Genomic DNA, 19316 nt, shown 5'->3' with positions numbered 1-19316 from the left:
TAATTACAGACACCAACGTCAAATACCTAAATACTCATCATAAAACATTTCTGAAAAATCGATGGTGTATAGCAAATTAAAGACAAACATCTTGTGAATCCAGCCAATATTTCCGATTTTTTAAGTGTTTTACAGCGAAAACACAATATAGCATTATATTAGCTTACTACAATAGCCTACCACACTACCGCATTCATTCATCAAGGCACGTTAGCGATAGCAATAGGCACGTTAGCGATAGCGAATAAACCAGCAAAAGATATATAATTTTTGACTAACCTTGATAAGCTTCATCAGATGACAGTCCTATAACATCAGGTTATACATACACTTATGTTTTGTTCGAAAATGTGCATATTTAGAGCTAAAATCAGTGGTTATACATTGTGCTAACGTAGCATCTTTTTCCCAGAATGTGCGGATATTTTTATGGCACTCAACTATTCTGACCAAATAACTATACATAAACGTTACTAAAAAATACATGTTGTATAGGAAATGATAGATACACTAGTTCTTAATGCAATCGCCGTGTTAGAATTCTAAAAATAACTTAATTACGACATCCAGCTTAGGTATAGCGAGAGAGTACCCAAAATCTGGGCGCAAACGACTATTTCACATGTTCGACAGATATATGAAATAGCATCATAAAATGGGTCCTACTTTTGATGATCTTTCATCAGAATGTTGTACAAGGGGTCCTTTGTCGGGAACAATCGTTGTTTGGATTTAGAATGTCCTCTTCTCCAGTCAATTAGCACGGAAAGCTAGCAAAGTGGAGCTAAGCTCTCCTTCCTGAACAAAGGCACACAACGCAACACGCCTAACGTCCCGAATAAATTTCAATAATCTAATAAAACTATATTGAAAAAACATACTTTATGATGATATTGTCACATGTATCAAATAAAATCAAAGCCGGAGATATTAGTCGTCCATAACGACAGCTTATCAGAAGGCAAATTCAGGTCCCTTCACGCGCTCTCCAGAAAACAGGAAACTGGTGACACGTCATGCCGAGAGCTATTATTCGACCCCAGATCAAGTTACACACTCCATTTCTTCTCTCACTGCTTGTCGACATCTAGTGGAAGACGTATGAAGTGCATGTATTCTAATAAATATCAAGGACCTTTATAGGCAGGCCGTAGAACAGAGCATCGATTTCAGATTTTCCACTTCCTGTCAGGAAGTTTGCTGCAAAATGAGTTCTGTTTTACTGACAGATATCATTCAAACGGTTTTAGAAACTAGAGAGTGTTTTCTATCCAATAGTAATAATAATATGCATATTGTACGAGCAAGAATTGAGTACGAGGCCGTTTGAAATGGGCACCTTTTATCCGGCTACTCAATACTGGCCCTGCAGCCCAAACAGGTTAATAAGTGACAACAAACAACAAGTATATAAAGATCATTTTATCCCATTACTCAACAATATGAAAGCAGATCTAATTAAATTGAATAATCTTCCCATAAATCTTACAGGTGGAATAACCCTCTTAGGAATGGCATGGCTGCCAAAGTTTTTGTATTTATTTTAGATAATACCAATTACCACACTTAAGACATTCTTTAAAAAAGTATACTTGGCCATAACAAACTGTATATGGGCAAATAAAATTAATAGAATAATAAGGAAAGTCTGAGGGTGGTCTGAGGGTGGTTTTAACCTTCCAAACTTGGAATTGTATCAATTCACTACCCAAGGCTTTTACTTGCGACAAATAGTTAAATGCACTAAAGAGGAACAGCCAAAGAGCAGTGCATAACTGTCCTTCATGGATATATTAATAGTTTATAGAAGAGGAATGTGAAACCATCCCCAGTAATATCTCTGAGACTAGGTGGGCCATGCAGGCAGTAGTCATTGGTGTGTGTGCTGACTCTCTGTGGGGTTTTTGACAACGTGTACATTATTATTTCTGTCAAGATGTCATATTCTAATGTGGCAACCGTGATGCTAGGCCAGCCGAGCAAGACGAAGAAGGCCAATTTAATAAGACATGTTAGGCTCAGCAGCTCAATTCCTCACATCCCCATTTCTACTTTTCTGCCTTTTTTCACAGCTTGTGGTCTTAAGTGAGCATCATGGGATCATTTTAGACATAAACAATTGAAAAAAGACAGTTGTTTGTTGCTTGCCCCTGTATATTTAAAAAAATGTTGGATGGGATCAGAGAAACTGGAGATGCTCCTTTTAGGGGCAGTGCATTAACACAGTACAGAGTACACTGCCTGCCTGTCTGCCTGCCTGTCAGTCTGCAGAGCGACTCTGCCCCTAAATAGGTCAGTGTTTTATACTACAGACAGTGAAGGATAAGGAATGTCTTGGCGCCCGTGAAACGTCCATCTTTAGTGGTCTGACCACTCGGCAGTCCTGGAGCCATCCATTAGTCAGGTGACTAGCAGGGGACCACACCCTTGCGGGAGGGAAAGGAAAGGAACTTCCTGCAGTTAACCTGATGATGACATCATGCATGTACTCCAGAGATATAGTTAACTAACAATGCACATGCTTTTACTTTATATATACGGCACAGGAGGTTGGTGGCACCTTAATTGTGGAGGATAGGCTCATGGTAATGGCTGGAGCGGAATCGGTGGAATGGTATCCAATACATCAAACACATGGCTTGCATGTGCCATTGCATTATCATGCCATTCCATGATCTCCGCTCCAGACATTATTATGGGCCGTCCTCCCCTCAGCAGCCTCCACTGATATACGTATCCTTTCACTTCTAGTGCATTGATTCTAGCTCCCAGTGCTGACAGTATAGTGAATTGTACGTTCCCTGATGAATAGATAGAGTACTCATGGCATCATAGAGTCTGCTTTATGTTACAGAGCCCAATGCCTGAGGTTGTTAACATAAATCATCAAATTCATGAATATGCCCTATGGCCTTCAAAGTGGTGTAGCCTTTATGACGGGTTCCTTGTAGAGTACCATGAGGTGTCATTGATGAAGCCCTGTCGTCCTGTCTCTGTGGAGGAATACTGGGATGCATTCATACGTCTTGTTTAAATGAGCTGCGTGCTGAAGCCTCTGAACATCCTCTGATTTGTTGATGCAAGCACTGATTGTTCATTCCACCTTGTCTGCGAACCAGATTGGGACCTGATTGGTCTGTGTTTTTACTGTAGTGGTCATATCTGGCCCGCGTCTGGGTTTTGTATAATTATATATATACATACAGTACCAGTAAAACGTTTGGACACACCTACTCACTCCAGGGGTTTTCTTTATTTTTACTATTTTCTACATTGTAGAATAATAGTGAAGACAACAAAACTATGAAATAACACATATGGAATCATGTAGTAACCAAAAAAGTGTTTATCAAAAGTAGCCACCCTTTGCCTTGATGACAGCTTTGCACACGCTTGGCATTCTCTCAACCAGCTTTCCCTGGAATGCTTTTCCAACAGTCTTGAAGGAGTTCCCACATATGCTGAGCACTTGTTGGCTGGTTTTCCTTCCCTCTGTGGTCCAACTAATCCCAAACCATCTCAATTGGGTTGAGGTCAGGTGATTGTGGAGGCCAGGTCATCTGATGCAGCACTCCATCACTCTGCTTCTTGGTCAAATAGCCCTTACACAGCCTGGAGGTATACATTGGGTCATTGTCATGTTGAAAAACAAATGATAGTCCCACTAAGGGCAAACCAGATGGGATGGCATATCGCTACAGAATGCTGTGGTAGTCATGCTGATTAAGTGTGCCTTGAATTCTAAATAAATCACTGACAGTGTCACCAGCAAAGCACCCCCACACCATCACACCTCCTCCTCCATGCTTCACAGTGGGAACCACACATGCAGAGATCATCCGTTCACCTATACAGCGTCTCACAAAGACACGGTGGTTGGAACCAAAAGTCTCAACTCATCAGACCAAAGGACAGATTTCCACCGGTCTAATGTCCATTGCTCGTTGTTTCTTGGCCCAAGCAAATCTCTTCTTCTTATTGGTGTCTTTTAGTAGTTGTTTCTTTGCAGCACTTCAACAATGAAGGCCTGATTCACACAGTCTCCTCTGAACAGTTGATGTTGAGATGAGTCTGTTACTTGAACTCTGTTAAGCATTTATTTGGGCTGCAATCTGAGGTGCAGTTAATTGCCAATTTCTGAAGCTGGTAACTCTAATGAACGTATCCTCTGCAGCAGAGGTAACTCTGGGTCTGTCACGACTTCCACCGAAGGTGGCTCCTCTCCCTGTTCGGGTGGTGCTCGGTGGTCGTCGTCCCCGGCCTACTAGCTGCCACCGAACCATTTTTCCTTTTCATTTGTGTCTGTCTGTTTTGTTTACACCTGTGTCCTATTAGTTAATTTCGGTGGGTTTATTAACCTCCGCTGCCTGCTACTTCTTTGTGCGGGATTATTTACTGTTGTTGCTCTGTTAGGGGTGCGTGTTTGCGCCACCGGGTTTTTTTTCTCATGGTCGTTGTACCGTTTGGACTGTAATTAGGAGTAGAGGTTTTTCCTCCTTGTGTTACGTTACTTCCCTGTGTGTGGCGACTTCGTTGGGTGTGTTTCCCCACCTGTTGTTGTTGTGTTGGGACTTCCAATAAACGATTGTGCTACTGGGACTTCCTTGCTCTCCTGCCCCTGACTCCTGCACCTACCTCTTCTTAGGAGGCACCTAACAGCGTCTTCTTTTCCTGTGGCAGTCCTCATGAGAGCCAGTTTCTTCATAGCTCTTGATGGTTTTTGCGACTGCACTTGAAGAAACTTGCAATATTCTTGAAATTTTCCAGATTGACTGACCTTCATGTCTTAAAGTAATGTCAATAATGTCAGTCCGTTCCACTCCGACATCGCTCGTCCATATGTATATAGTCTTAATTCATTCCTACTTAGATTTGTGTGTATTGAGTATATGTTCTGTAGTTTGTTAGATATTACTTGTTAGATATTACTGCACTGTTGGATTTAGAAGCACAAGCATTTCGCCACACCCGCAATAACATCTGCGAATCATTTGTATGTGACCAATACAATTTGATTTGTTTTGATTTAATGATGGCCTGTCATTTCTCTTTGCTTATTTGATCTGTTCTTGCCATAATATGGACTTGGTCTTTTACCAAAAATACCAACCCTACCTTGTCACAACACTACTGATTGGTTCAAACACATTAAGAAGGAAAGAAATTCCACAAATTAACTTTTAACAAGGCACACCTGTTAACTTATTCATGAAGCTGATTGAGAGCATGCCAATAGTGTGCATAGCTGTCATCAAGGCAAAGGGTGGCTACTTTGAAGAATCTCAAATATAAATCTATTTTGATTTATTTAACACTTTTTTGGTTACTACATGATTCCATATGTGTTATTTCATAGCGTTGATGTCTTCACTATTATTCTACAATGTAGAAAATAGTAGAAATATAGAAAACCCCTGGAATGTGTAGGTGTGTCCAAACGTTTTACTGGTACTGTATGTATATATATAATTATACAAAACCCAGACGCTGGCCAGATATGACCACTACAGTAAAAACACAGACCAATCAGGTCCCTATCTGGTTCGCAGACAAGGTGGAATGAACAATCAGTGCTTGCATCAACAAATCAGAGGATGTTCAGAGGCTTTTGACTGGTACTGTATATATATATATACAGTGCATTCGGAAAGTATTCAGACCCCTTGACTTTTTCCACAATTTGTTACGGTAGAGCCATATTCTTAAATGGATTAAATATTTTTTTTTTCATCAACCTACTGACCTACCTAATGACAAAGCAAGACAGGTTTTTAGTCATTTTTTCAAATGTATAAAAAAATAAAACTGAAAATGTCACATTTACATAATTAGTCAGACCCTTTACTCAGTACTTTGTTGAAGCACATTTATCAGTGATTACAGCCTCGCGCCTTCTTGGGTATGACGCTATAAGCTTGGCACACCTGTATTCAGGGACTTTCTCCCATTCTTCTCTTCAGATCCTCTCAAGCTCTGTCAGGTTGGATGGGGAGCGTCACTGCACAGCTATTTTCAGGTATCTCCAGAGATCTACAGACAATTCCTTCGACCTCATGGCTTGAGACCTTATATAGGCAGGTGTGTGCCTTTCCAAATCCAAATGTCCAATCAATTGAATTTACCACAGATGGACTCCAATCAAGTTGTAGAAACTTATCAAGGATGATCAATGGAAATAGGATGCACCTGAGTCTCATAGCAAAGGGTATTTTAGTTTTTATTTCTTTTTTGCAAACATTTCTAAAAACCTGTTTTCGCTTTGCCAAATACAGGTGTGCCAAGCTTGTAGCATCACACCCAAGAAGACTCAAGGCTGTAATCACTGCCGAAAGTGCTTCAACAAAGTACTGATTAAAGGATGCACCTAAGTCTCATAGCAAAGGGTCTGAATACTTATGTAAATAAGGTATTCATATTTTTTTTATTTTCTTTATTTTTACATTTCTAAAAACCTGTTTTCATTTTGCCAAATACAGGTGTGCCAAGCTTGTAGCATCATACCCAAGAAAACTCGAGGCTGTAATCGCTGCCAAAAGTGCTGAGTAAAGGGTCTATGTAAATGTCATATTTCAGTTTTTTTCACGACTGGGCAGGGGTGCAGCCATGGGTGGGCCTAGGAGGGCATAGGCCCACCCACTTGGGAGCCAGGCCAACCCATTGGGGAGCCATGCTTGGCCAATCAGAATACATTTTTCCCCAGAAAAGGGCTTTATTACAGACAAAAATACCAAATCTGAACCTACACTGTATATACAAAAGTATGTGGACACCCCTTCAAATAAGTGGATTTGGCTATTTCAACCACACCAGTTGCTGACAGTTGTATAAAATTGAGCACATAGCCATGCAATCTCCATAGACAAACTGGCAGTGGAATGACCTTACTGAAGAGCTCAGTGACTTTCAACGAGGCACCGTCATAGGATGCCACCTTTCCAACACGTTATTTGGTCAAATTTATTTACACACAGCGCGTAAACATCGTCTGTCCTCGGTTGCAACACTCAGTACCAAGTTCCAAACTGCCTCTGTAAGCAACATCAGCAAAATAACTGTTAGTCGGGAGCTTCATCAAATGGGTTTCCATGGCCGAGGATCCACACACAAGCCTAAGATCACCATGAGCAATGCCAAGCGTCAGCTGGAGTGGTGTAAAGCTCTCCACCATTGGACTCTGGAGAATGAATCACGCTTCACCATCTGGCAGTCCAACGGTTGATTCAGGGTTTGGCGGATGCCAGGTGAACGCTACCTACCCCAATGCATAGTGCCAACTGTAAAGTTTGGTGGAGGAGGAATAATGGTCTGGGGATGTTTTTCATGGTTCGAGGTAGGCCCCTTAGTTCCAGTGAAGGGAAATCTTGATGCTACAACATACAATGACATTCTAGATGGTTCTGTGCTTCCAACTTTGTGGCAACACTTTGCGGAAGGCCCTTTCCTGTTTCAGCCTGATAATGCCCCCGTGTACAAAGCCAGGTCCATATAGAAATGGTTTGTCGAGATCGGTGTAGAATAACTTGACTGGCCTGCATAGAGCCCTGACCTCAATCAACCCCATCGAATACCTTTGGGATGAATTGAAACGCTGACTGCGAGCCAGGCCTAATAGCCCAACATCAGTGCCTGACCTCACTAATGATCTTGTGGCTGAATGGAAGCAAGTCCCCACAGCAATATTCCAACATCTAGTGGAAAGCCTTCCCAGAAGAGTGGCGGCTGTTATAGCAGCAAAGGGGGGAACCAACTCCATATTAATGCCCATGATTTTTGAATGACATGTTTGACGAGCAGGTGTCCACATACCTTTGGACATGTAGTGTATCATAGATGTATGTTTCACAAGTTTGGATAGCACAGTACAGTACATTAAGTAGAGCATATTAGTACAGTACAATACAGTACAGTACAGTACAGTAAAGTAGAGTATAGTAGAGAAGAGTAGAGTCGAGTATACCCTACTTTACTGTACTGTACTGAACTCTACTGTAATGTACTGAACTTTACTGCACTGTACTGAACTCTACCCTACTATACTCTGCTGTGCTGTGCTGTATTGTACTGCACTCTACTGTGCTCTACTGTGCTCTGCTGTGCTGGGCTGTGATGTCCAAACGTGTGAAATATGAGGATAATGAAATTCATAATTATGTAATACAGATCAGAGCCTATGATGTAATTCCGTACTGTAATTCCGTTACCGGATGTGAATCCACTTCCCTTTACTGTATTTCAATAACCAAAATAGATTTGTTCAAACTCAAGGTGACATATTTAAGCTTAAGTATAAGTTGAATTGATTTGCACCAAGGAAAACAAGTGTTTAACAACAATACAGATAAAAACACATTTAAAAAATAAGCAGTGTGCAGGTGGGGTTGGAAGCCAAAGGGCTTATATGAAAACCACATCACAAAAAAACGATATATACAATACATAAGTACACAAATAAAAAAGGTTTGTTAAAACAGATAAAATAATGATAAATGTAGCACAGTACATGTCATAGCTGAAACCCCATTCTTTCTGCAGACATCTTTGAATCTTAATTCAGAGCAGATATTAAACTGTTACTGTAATTCCGTTACTTAAGTTTGCCTCTGCACAGTTCTTTCACTAAATTTGTTTTTGTAAATGTTTCAGTGGAACTTGTTAAAAGTAGTCCTCGTGCATAGAGTTGAATGGTTTGTTAAACTTTTTAGTCAATGGCTTTTGTTTGGCCTACATTTTAAAGTGGAATTGCCCTCATGTTAGGTTAGAGAAATCAGTAGATATTTTCTGATCAAAGATACCAACTAGCATTAGCCACTCAACACCAGCTGATTTTGTTGGGCTGGGAAATACAAACTAAGTTCAATTCACTTCAAAGCTTAATTTCAGTATTTTAGCATTACTCTAAGCTATTCCCTGATGGTGTGCAGGATAACCAGACTGCAGGGCGGTAGACAGACCCTCCCGTAGTCTGTAAAAGTGAATCTAATGACATCTCACTCCTCGTGGGGAGACTAACACAATCAAACAGAAGCCCTCATATGCTTTCAGGTATATCCAGGAAAACTGCATATAAAAAAAGGTATATCCAGAAAAAGTCACCAATACCTAAACAAGTGCAGGAGGAAGCTTTGTGTTGACTGTTTCAGTCCTCCAGGAACACGGCTACTTTAGTGTATTATCACTGAAAACGCCTGAGGATGTAACAAACTCGCCATAAACACCTACATATAGGCTTCTAATCAACACATATATACACACACTAACACACACACCCGTTTGTTTACTATCGTTGTGGGGACCAAACAATTGATTCCCATTCAAAATCCTATTTTCCCTAACCCTTAACCAAACCCTGACGCTAATTCTAACTCTAGCCCTCACTGAATTCATCTTGTTTTACTATCCTTGTGAGGACCTCTGGTAAAACCAAAAACACACACACAGATATTTGATGTCTCAAAAGCTCCTTCTACCTCTATATATGAGAGATTTCCCATGGTCCGGGAGTAAATCCTGTGCTGCCTGCTGGTCTTTGTCCACTAATGTAGGTCTCCAGTCTGAGAGGCTGTGTGCCGGGCCCTGATTCAGAGACTGTTGGACTCTACATCACATGATGGGCCTCAGGGCGAGGCTATGAAAAGATCCTAAGATGGAGGATGGAGGGATTGAGGATGAAAGAGGGGATGAGAGATATGAACATGTACCCCAGCTCTCTCTCTCTCTCTCTGTCTCTCTTTATCCCGTTGTGATTTCACAGTCGAACAAAGCATTTGGACATCAATAGCACAATTCCAGCACCATATGGATCATTAGCTCGCATCCTTCTAACAGCCTGAGAAAAATGTGCTGTCATATTGAAGGTTGCTCTTCATTGACTTTTACTAGTTTACATTGAAGAGGGAATTACCGTAATCTGTTGCTGTTTTCTCATCATCTTAATCTGTAGTGCACAGGGTTGACCCTAACCTTCACTTAACCACATTTATCCTCTCTGAGCCTTTCAGATGACTTTCCCATCTTCATCTGAGTGCCCTCTCCACATTACCTAAATAGGCCAATGTTCCTGATGAAGTTGGAATCCCTAACTCGGGGGCTGCTTTACTGCAAGCTGCAAGTCTGGCTCACTGTTCTGTATGCTGCTTCTATACCTACAGGGCCCACTGTTTCCTATGCAGAGCATGCTCTCGTCAATCTCATTATATTACCCTGGTCCTGGTGCTCCAGGAGAGGGCTCCCTAAAGCCTGCAGCTGGAATAATAATGGAACAGAGCAGCAGAGAAAAACAAGAACCTCTACCCTAACTGGGCACTACCCTAACTGGGCACTACCCCAACTGGGCACTACCCTAACTGGTCCCTACCCTAACTGGGCACTACCCTAACTGGGCACTACCCTAACTGGGCACTACCCCAACTGGGCACTACCCTAACTGGTCCCTACCCTAACAGGGCACTACCCTAACAGGGCACTACCCTAACTGGGCACTACCCTAACTGGTCACTACCCTTACTAGTCCCTACCCTAACTGGGCACTACCCTAACTGGGCACTACCCTAACTGGGCACTACCCTAACTGGTCACTACCCTAACTGGGCACTACCCTTACTGGGCACTACCCTAACTGGGCACTACCCTTACTGGGCACTACCCTTACTGGGCACTACCCCAACTGGGCACTACCCTAACTGGGCACTACCCTAACTGGGCACTACCCTTACTGGGCACTACCCCAACTGGGCACTACCCTAACTGTCCCCTACCCTTACTGGGCACTACCCTAACTGGGCACTACCCTAACTGGGCACTACCCTTACTGGGCACTACCCTAACTGGTCACTACCCTTACTGGGCACTACCCTAACTGGGCACTACCCTAACTGGTCACTACCCTAACTGGTCCCTACCCTTACTGGGCACTACCCTAACTGGGCACTACCCCAACTGGGCACTACCCTAACTGGGCACTACCCTAACTGGTCACTACCCTAACTGGTCCCTACCCTTACTGGGCACTACCCTAACTGGGCACTACCCTAACTGGTCACTACCCTAACTGTCCCTACCCTAACTGGTCACTACCCTTACTGGGCACTACCCCAACTGGTCACTACCCTAACTGGTCCCTACCCTAACTGGGCACTACCCTAACTGGTCACTACCCTAACTGGTCCCTACCCTAACTGGGCACTACCCTAACTGGTCACTACCCTAACTGGTCACTACCCTAACTGGGCACTACCCTAACTGGGCACTACCCTAACTGGTCACTACCCTAACTGGTCCCTACCCTAACTGGGCACTACCCTAACTGGGCACTACCCTAACTGGTCCCTACCCTAACTGGGCACTACCCTAACTGGTCACTACCCTAACTGGGCACTACCCTAACTGGGCACTACCCTAACTGGGCACTACCCTAACTGGTCCCTACCCTAACTGGGCACTACCCCAACTGGTCACTACCCTAACTGGTCCCTACCCTAACTGGGCACTACCCTAACTGGTCACTACCCTAACTGGTCCCTACCCTTACTGGGCACTACCCTAACTGGGCACTACCCCAACTGGGCACTACCCTAACTGGGCACTACCCTAACTGGTCACTACCCTAACTGGTCCCTACCCTTACTGGGCACTACCCTAACTGGGCACTACCCTAACTGGTCACTACCCTAACTGTCCCTACCCTAACTGGTCACTACCCTTACTGGGCACTACCCCAACTGGTCACTACCCTAACTGGTCCCTACCCTAACTGGGCACTACCCTAACTGGTCACTACCCTAACTGGTCCCTACCCTAACTGGGCACTACCCTAACTGGTCACTACCCTAACTGGTCACTACCCTAACTGGGCACTACCCTAACTGGGCACTACCCTAACTGGTCACTACCCTAACTGGTCCCTACCCTAACTGGGCACTACCCTAACTGGGCACTACCCTAACTGGTCCCTACCCTAACTGGGCACTACCCTAACTGGTCACTACCCTAACTGGGCACTACCCTAACTGGGCACTACCCTAACTGGGCACTACCCTAACTGGTCCCTACCCTAACTGGGCACTACCCCAACTGGTCACTACCCTAACTGGTCCCTACCCTAACTGGGCACTACCCTAACTGGTCACTACCCTAACTGGTCACTACCCTAACTGGGCACTACCCTAACTGGGCACTACCCTAACTGGTCCCTACCCTAACTGGGCACTACCCCAACTGGGCACTACCCCAACTGGGCACTACCCTAACTGGGCACTACCCTAACTGGGCACTACCCTAACTGGTCACTACCCTAACTGGTCCCTACCCTAACTGGTCCCTACCCTAACTGGGCACTACCCTTACTGGGCACTACCCTAACTGGGCACTACCCTTACTGGGCACTACCCTTACTGGGCACTACCCTTACTGGGCACTACCCTAACTGGGCACTACCCTAACTGGGCACTACCCTAACTGGTCACTACCCTTACTGCAACCGAGGAGACATGCCTTGAACACACATTCTAAATCGCTGGCCCAAATGCCTCACATATTGACATTTAGGACAGAGATGCCTGAGAGAATGTTGTGTGAAATGTAACATACACCATAGTGTAATGGAACACAATGTAACAGACACCGGAATTGTGAGCTATGTTCCTGAAACATGTAGTGCCATAAACATTGATTGATTTGAATGTCAGTGTTTCTATATCTGGGAGTGTCTGTCTGAACTGAGGCTGGGCTGAATCTCGGATTATCATGTTACACAGGCAGAATACTATAAATAAGCTTCAAAATACAGTATAAACTGCAGTAGTTCATGATGTTACATGAGAATATGTGTCAATCAGGGATGCAAGGGTTTGACTATGCTGAGGACTAGATATTCTGTTTACAGATGATGCCAGATGAAGTCAGATGTGTACTGGTGGATTTATCTCCTCCTGTATGAATGTAAGTCGATGGGCTGCAGTCTATATACTGTACACTTTCTTGTCAGTTTCTCTCCATCAGTTTGGCAGACAATTGGAACAGCATCTCAGCAAAGATGTTTAATCTACTTAGTGCAGAGCTTCTGTTGAATGTAGTCATTTAGATTTAAACATGGTTTTGTAGCTAGATGTTTTCCAGGCTGTGAGTCTTGGGATTGGAAAGTTTTTTCTTTGGCACACGGCAGATCTAAAACATTACACAGAGTAGTTCCTGAACACAGAGGCCTTCCTTCAAGAAAAAGATTAGGAATCAGAGAGTGGAACTATGACAGGAAATTGTAGGTTTATGTAGAGACAGATTATGGGATATTGTGCCCCCCTGGAGCTCAGAGAGAGCTCTTCTTGTGACCCATGGGGATTTAAACACGCTGGCTAGAGGCTGCTCATGCCTCTACTGACAGCAAACATTACACAGTGAGGGGGAGAGAGACAGCCGTTCAAAGGCTTTATCTTGTGGCGTTATGTTGAACTCCTGATGAAGTCTAAGGCAACTCATATGTGTTACAGCATTTGTACTCACGTTCAAAACCATTACCAACGTTCCTCACATTTCTTGATTCAGTTATTGAGATTGAAAATCCGTCTCTAAATGGGGGCTGGATGTTGATGGATGTTGGATGTTGATGGATGTTGGTGGATGTTGGATGTTGATGGATGTTGGTGGATATTGGATGTTGATGGATGTTGATGGATGTTGATGGATGTTGGATGTTGATGGATGCTGATGGATGTTGGATGCTGATGGATGTTGGATGTTGATGGATGCTGATGGATGTTGGATGCTGATGGATGTTGGACGTTGATGGATGCTGATGGATGTTGGATGTTGGTGGATATTGGATGTTGATGGATGTTGGATGTTGATGGATGTTGGTGGATATTGGATGTTGATGGATGTTGATGGATGTTGATGGATGTTGGATGTTGATGGATGTTGGTGGATATTGGATGTTGATGGATGTTGGTGGATATTGGATGTTGATGGATGTTGGTGGATGTTGATGGATGTTGATGGATGTTGTTGGATGTTGATGGATGTTGATGGCTGTTGGATGTTGATGGATGCTGATGGATGTTGGATGCTGATGGATGTTGGACGTTGATGGATGCTGATGGATGTTGGATGTTGTTGGATGCTGATGGATGCTGATGGATGTTGGATGTTGATGGATGTTGGACGTTGATGGATGTTGATGGATGTTGGACATTGATGGATGTTGGATGTTGATGGATGCTGATGGATGTTGGATGTTGATGGATGTTGGACGTTGATGGATGTTGATATGTTGTAAGCCTGCAGTGTGCAGAGGGAGTTGTGGACCTGTAGGCAAGGCTCTCTTCTCCTTTTCCAGTTTGATCCTAAGAATCTCTTAATTCATGTTTTATTATAGCACCATGCTAAACTTCCCTCTCTCTTGTTTTTCTTTCTTCCTAGGAGATTGTGAGTGTCACTAAAGATGTCCGATAGAGTCGATATTGAAGAGAAACCGCCAGCCCCTCCCTTGAGAATGAACAGTAGTCCCCGAGACTCTTCAACAGTGAATCACGGCTCCAAACCTCTCCCAATGGCTCCTGAGGAGAAGAACAAGAAGGTCCGCCTGCGCTCCATCTTCCCTGGAGGAGACAAGAGTGAGCAGACAGCTGCATATCACACTTTAATGTAGAACTAGAGTCCTGCATGAGCTTGTCCTGACCTCATGACCTAAACAGGAAAAACAAGACCTGGAGTTGTTTTGAGTTTCCAGGAAAACTGTGTGCCCGAGACATCACCACTGGCTCACGAGGTCCATTGACAACAAGGAACCCGTTGATCAGTGATAGAGTAACATCACAATTTTATGAGGGTTAGGAGCCCTCTCTAAGTTATGCAATTTCAGAAAGGGGTATTGTATTTATATTTAGCTCCACCCTTGGCAAAGAGTGAAACAATCGGAGTTATATCAAAGTTGCTAGAGACATATAATCCGTGTAAAGACAGTTCTTGTTCTAAAAATATTTTTATTCTCTGCTCAGGAATAATACGACACTGATTTGAAAATGTATCTCTTTAAAAGGTCGGTGTACTATGTATCAGAACTAGATCTGAATGTTCTTTTTGTTTTCTCCCGTGCAGCGAACAAGAAGAAGGAGAAGGAGCGTCCTGAGATCTCCCTGCCCTCAGACTTTGAGCACACCATCCATGTTGGCTTTGATGCTGTTACAGGGGAGTTCACTGTACGTACATCTTTGACAGATCAACGTTCCAGTAAATATATTTCAACGTTATACGGTACATCACAGACAAGGAAGGTGTACAGTGAAGGTTTTGAGTATACCCTTAAATGGCCCATATTACCACTGCGTGTTAAAAATAACCAAGACATGAACATTTGTGCCATGGTAGCTATGAAGTCACAGAGTGGATCTGACCTCTGACCTATGACCTGTGACCTCTCTCCCCCAGGGCATCCCAGAGCAGTGGGCGCGGCTCCTTCAGACCTCCAACATCACCAAGCTGGAGCAGAAGAAGAACCCTCAGGCCGTGCTGGACGTGCTCAAGTTCTACGACTCCAAAGAGACAGTCAACAACCAGAAATACATGAGCTTCACCTCCGGAGGTATGAACACACAAACACCAGATGCTGCTGTCTGTGTTTCAGATCATCTCTCTGCCTTACATTTCTGAATAATTGAGTTAGTGGAAATATGCTGCTGTGGTGAGCAAAAGCTTTGAATATTTATTGAAGAGTCTACAGTACATGCGGTCAGATCCACTCTGTGACCTCATAGCTACCACGGCACACTTTTTCATGTCTTGGTTATATTTAACTGTCAGTGTGTTGTCATCTTGGTTATATTTAACTGTCAGTGTGTTGTCCTCTTGGTTATATTTAACTGTCAGTGTGTTGTCCTCTTGGTTATATTTAACTGTGTCATCTTGTTTATATTTAATCGTCAGTGTGTTGTCATCTTGGTTATATTTAACTGTCAGTGTGTTGTCCTCTTGGTTATATTTAACTGTCAGTGTGTTGTCCTCTTGGTTATATTTAACTGTCAGTGTGTTGTCCTCTTGGTTATATTTAACTGTCAGTGTGTTGTCATCTTGGTTATGTTTAACTGTCAGTGTGTTGTCCTCTTGGTTATATTTAACTGTCAGTGTGTTGTCATCTTGGTTATATTTAACTGTCAGTGTGTTGTCATCTTGGTTATATTTAACTGTCAGTGTGTTGTCCTCTTGGTTATATTTAACTGTCAGTGTGTTGTCATCTTGGTTATGTTTAACTGTCAGTGTGTTGTCCTCTTGGTTATATTTAACTGTCAGTGTGTTGTCCTCTTGGTTATATTTAACTGTCAGTGTGTTGTCATCTTGGTTATATTTAACTGTCAGTGTGTTGTCATCTTGGTTATATTTAACTGTCAGTGTGTTGTCATCTTGGTTATGTTTAACTGTCCGTGTGTTGTCCTCTTGGTTATATTTAACTGTCAGTGTGTTGTCCTCTTGGTTATATTTAACTGTCAGTGTGTTGTCATCTTGGTTATATTTAACTGTCAGTGTGTTGTCATCTTGGTTGTATTTAACTGTCAGTGTATTGTCATCTTGGTTGTATTTAACTGTCAGTGTGTTGTCATCTTGGTTGTATTTAACTGTCAGTGTGTTGTCATCTTGGTTGTATTTAACTGTCAGTGTGTTGTCCTCTTGGTTATATTTAACTGTCAGTGTGTTGTCCTCTTGGTTATATTTAACTGTCAGTGTGTTGTCCTCTTGGTTATATTTAACTGGCAGTGTGTTGTCATCTTGGTTATATTTAACTGGCAGTATGTTGTCATATTGGTTATATTTAACTGTCAGTGTGTTGTCATCTTGGTTGTATTTAACTGTCAGTGTGTTGTTGTCATCTTGCTTATTTAACTGTCAGTGTGTTGTCATCTTGGTTATATTTAACTGTCAGTGTGTTGTCATCTTGGTTATATTTAACTGTCAGTGTGTTGTCATCTTGGTTATATTTAACTGTCAGTGTGTTGTCATCTTGGTTATATTTAACTGTCAGTGTGTTGTCCTCTTGGTTATATTTAACTGTCAGTGTGGTGTCATCTTGGTTATATTTAACTGTCAGTGTGTTGTCATCTTGGTTGTATTTAACTGTCAGTGTGTTGTTCTTTTGGTTATATTTAACTGTCAGTGTGTTGTCAACTTGGTTGTATTTAACTGTCAGTGTGTTGTTGTTAATGTAAGAGAATGAGACGTCTGGCAATGATTCCTTTCTCTTTCAGACAAGTCAGCACAGGGATACATAGCAGCCAACACTCTGGTAAGTGCTACTTCATTTCAAACATGTTCTTTTCCTCTTAACAACTCATTAGCATTTATTGAAAGAGAAACAAATATGAGCGTATACTCTGTGTAGTGCTCTCTTGTCAGCTGTAGTGTGCTCTGGAGTTTTAGTTAGCACTGTAAGCCAGACTGCGTGTTCTCGCTGGGTCCATTAACATGACCTCATATGACTGTCTCAGAGTCTAACCGTCCCTTTTGGGAATCAGCCAAATGACTGTCTCTGGGCTGTGTCGCTGTCAGAGTAATGTTTCATCGGTGGACTGAGAGAGAAGACTCTCAGAGGTCGTGTGCACTCAACTGCATTCACTCTTTCTGTCTGTTGGTACTTTACCTCTGGCTTGGGTGTGAAGAGTTGGCACACAGAGGCCTTTTCTCTATGATGGTTTTGTTATGTCTGGAGATGGCTCGTTTTCCCAGGCGGTGGCGCCGGCCTGCTGACTCCCAGCACTCTGATGGTCCTGATGAAGTGTTGATAGAGCAGGTGACACACCTCTCAATAAGGAGCTGGTTCAGAACCAGGCAGTAGGTACCACTCCTCTCAATAAGGAACTGGTTCAGAACCAGACAGTAGGTACCACTCCTCTCAATAAGGAGCTGGTTCAGAACCAGGTAGTAGGTACCACTCCTCTCAATAAGGAGCTGGTTCAGAACCAGGCAGTAGGTACCACTCCTCTCAATAAGGAGCTGGTTCAGAACCAGGCAGTAGGTACCACTCCTCTCAATAAGGAACTGGTTCAGAACCAGGCAGTAGGTACCATTCCTCTCAATAAGGAGCTGGTTCAGAACCAGGCAGTAGGTACCACTCCTCTCAATAAGGAGCTGGTTCAGAACCAGGCAGTAGGTACCACTCCTCTCAATAAGGAACTGGTTAAGAACAAGGCAGGAGGTACCACTCCTCTCAATAAGGGGCTGGTTCAGAACCAGGCAGTAGGTACCACTCCTCTCAATAAGGGGCTGGTTCAGAACCAGGTAGTAGGTACCACTCCTCTCAATAAGGAGCTGGTTCAGAACCAGGTAGTAGGTACCACTCCTCTCAATAAGGAGCTGGTTCAGAACCAGGCAGTAGGTACCACTCCTCTCAATAAGGAACTGGTTAAGAACAAGGCAGTAGGTACCACTCCTCTCAATAAGGAACTGGTTCAGAACCAGACAGTAGGTACCACTCCTCTCAATAAGGAACTGGTTCAGAACCAGACAGTAGGTACCACTCCTCTCAATAAGGAACTGGTTCAGAACCAGACAGTAGGTACCACTCCTCTCAATAAGGAACTAGTTCAGAACCAGACAGTAGGTACCACTCCTCTCAATAAGAAACTGGTTCAGAACCAGACAGTAGGTACCACTCCTCTCAATAAGGAGCTGGTTCAGAACCAAACAGTAGGTACCACTCCTCTCAATAAGGGGCTGGTTCAGAACCAGGTAGTAGGTACCACTCCTCTCAATAAGGGGCTGGTTCAGAACCAGGTAGTAGGTACCACTCCTCTCAATAAGGGGCTGGTTCAGAACCAGGTAGTAGGTACCACACCTCTCAATCGGTCAGCACTCTGATAAACTGTATGTATCAAATCAAAGTTTATTTGTTGCTTGAACAGGATACAACAGGTCCTACAAACTGTTTCTCAACAATGCAGTGTTCAAATACCAGGTCAGATTTCAACAGATAGAAAGGAATTTTCAACAAATCTAAGAATAAATACTCACAAGGAGTAAAACACACAAGAATGTACACTGTGTACAAGGTCGCTACCAGTATCATATCCATGTGCAGGGTAACAGTGGTAGGTACCATATGATGGCATTAAGTCAATGTGCAGGGTAACAGTGGTAGGTACCATATGATGGCATTAAGTCAATGTGCAGGGTAACAGTGGTAGGTACCATATGATGGCATTAAGTCAATGTGCAGGGTAACAGTGGTAGGTACCATATGATGGCATTAAGTCAATGTGCAGGGTAACAGTGGTAGGTACCATATGATGGCATTAAGTCAATGTGCAGGGTAACAGTGGTAGGTACCATATGATGGCATT

The 19316-nt window shown here is 43.2% G+C and overlaps 1 protein-coding gene across 1 annotated transcript in view; it reads left to right on the top strand.

Moving 5' to 3' along the window:
* Positions 1 to 19316, top strand: part of LOC120021523 (serine/threonine-protein kinase PAK 3-like) — an 86043-nt gene that overhangs the window by 17012 nt on the left and 49715 nt on the right. Inside the window, exons 2-5 of the mRNA XM_038965314.1 lie at positions 14410 to 14603; positions 15088 to 15188; positions 15418 to 15571; positions 17226 to 17263. Of these exons, the coding sequence (XP_038821242.1) occupies positions 14432 to 14603; positions 15088 to 15188; positions 15418 to 15571; positions 17226 to 17263 (465 nt within the window). The 5' untranslated portion in view covers positions 14410 to 14431. The remainder of the gene's footprint in view (positions 1 to 14409; positions 14604 to 15087; positions 15189 to 15417; positions 15572 to 17225; positions 17264 to 19316) is intronic.

The sequence above is a fragment of the Salvelinus namaycush genome, chromosome 26 (genome assembly GCF_016432855.1).
Source record: "Salvelinus namaycush isolate Seneca chromosome 26, SaNama_1.0, whole genome shotgun sequence".
NCBI classification, from domain to species: Eukaryota; Metazoa; Chordata; class Actinopteri; order Salmoniformes; family Salmonidae; genus Salvelinus; species Salvelinus namaycush.
The sequence above is the reverse complement of the archived record's forward strand: the minus strand, read 5'-3'. Positions and strand labels throughout refer to the sequence as shown.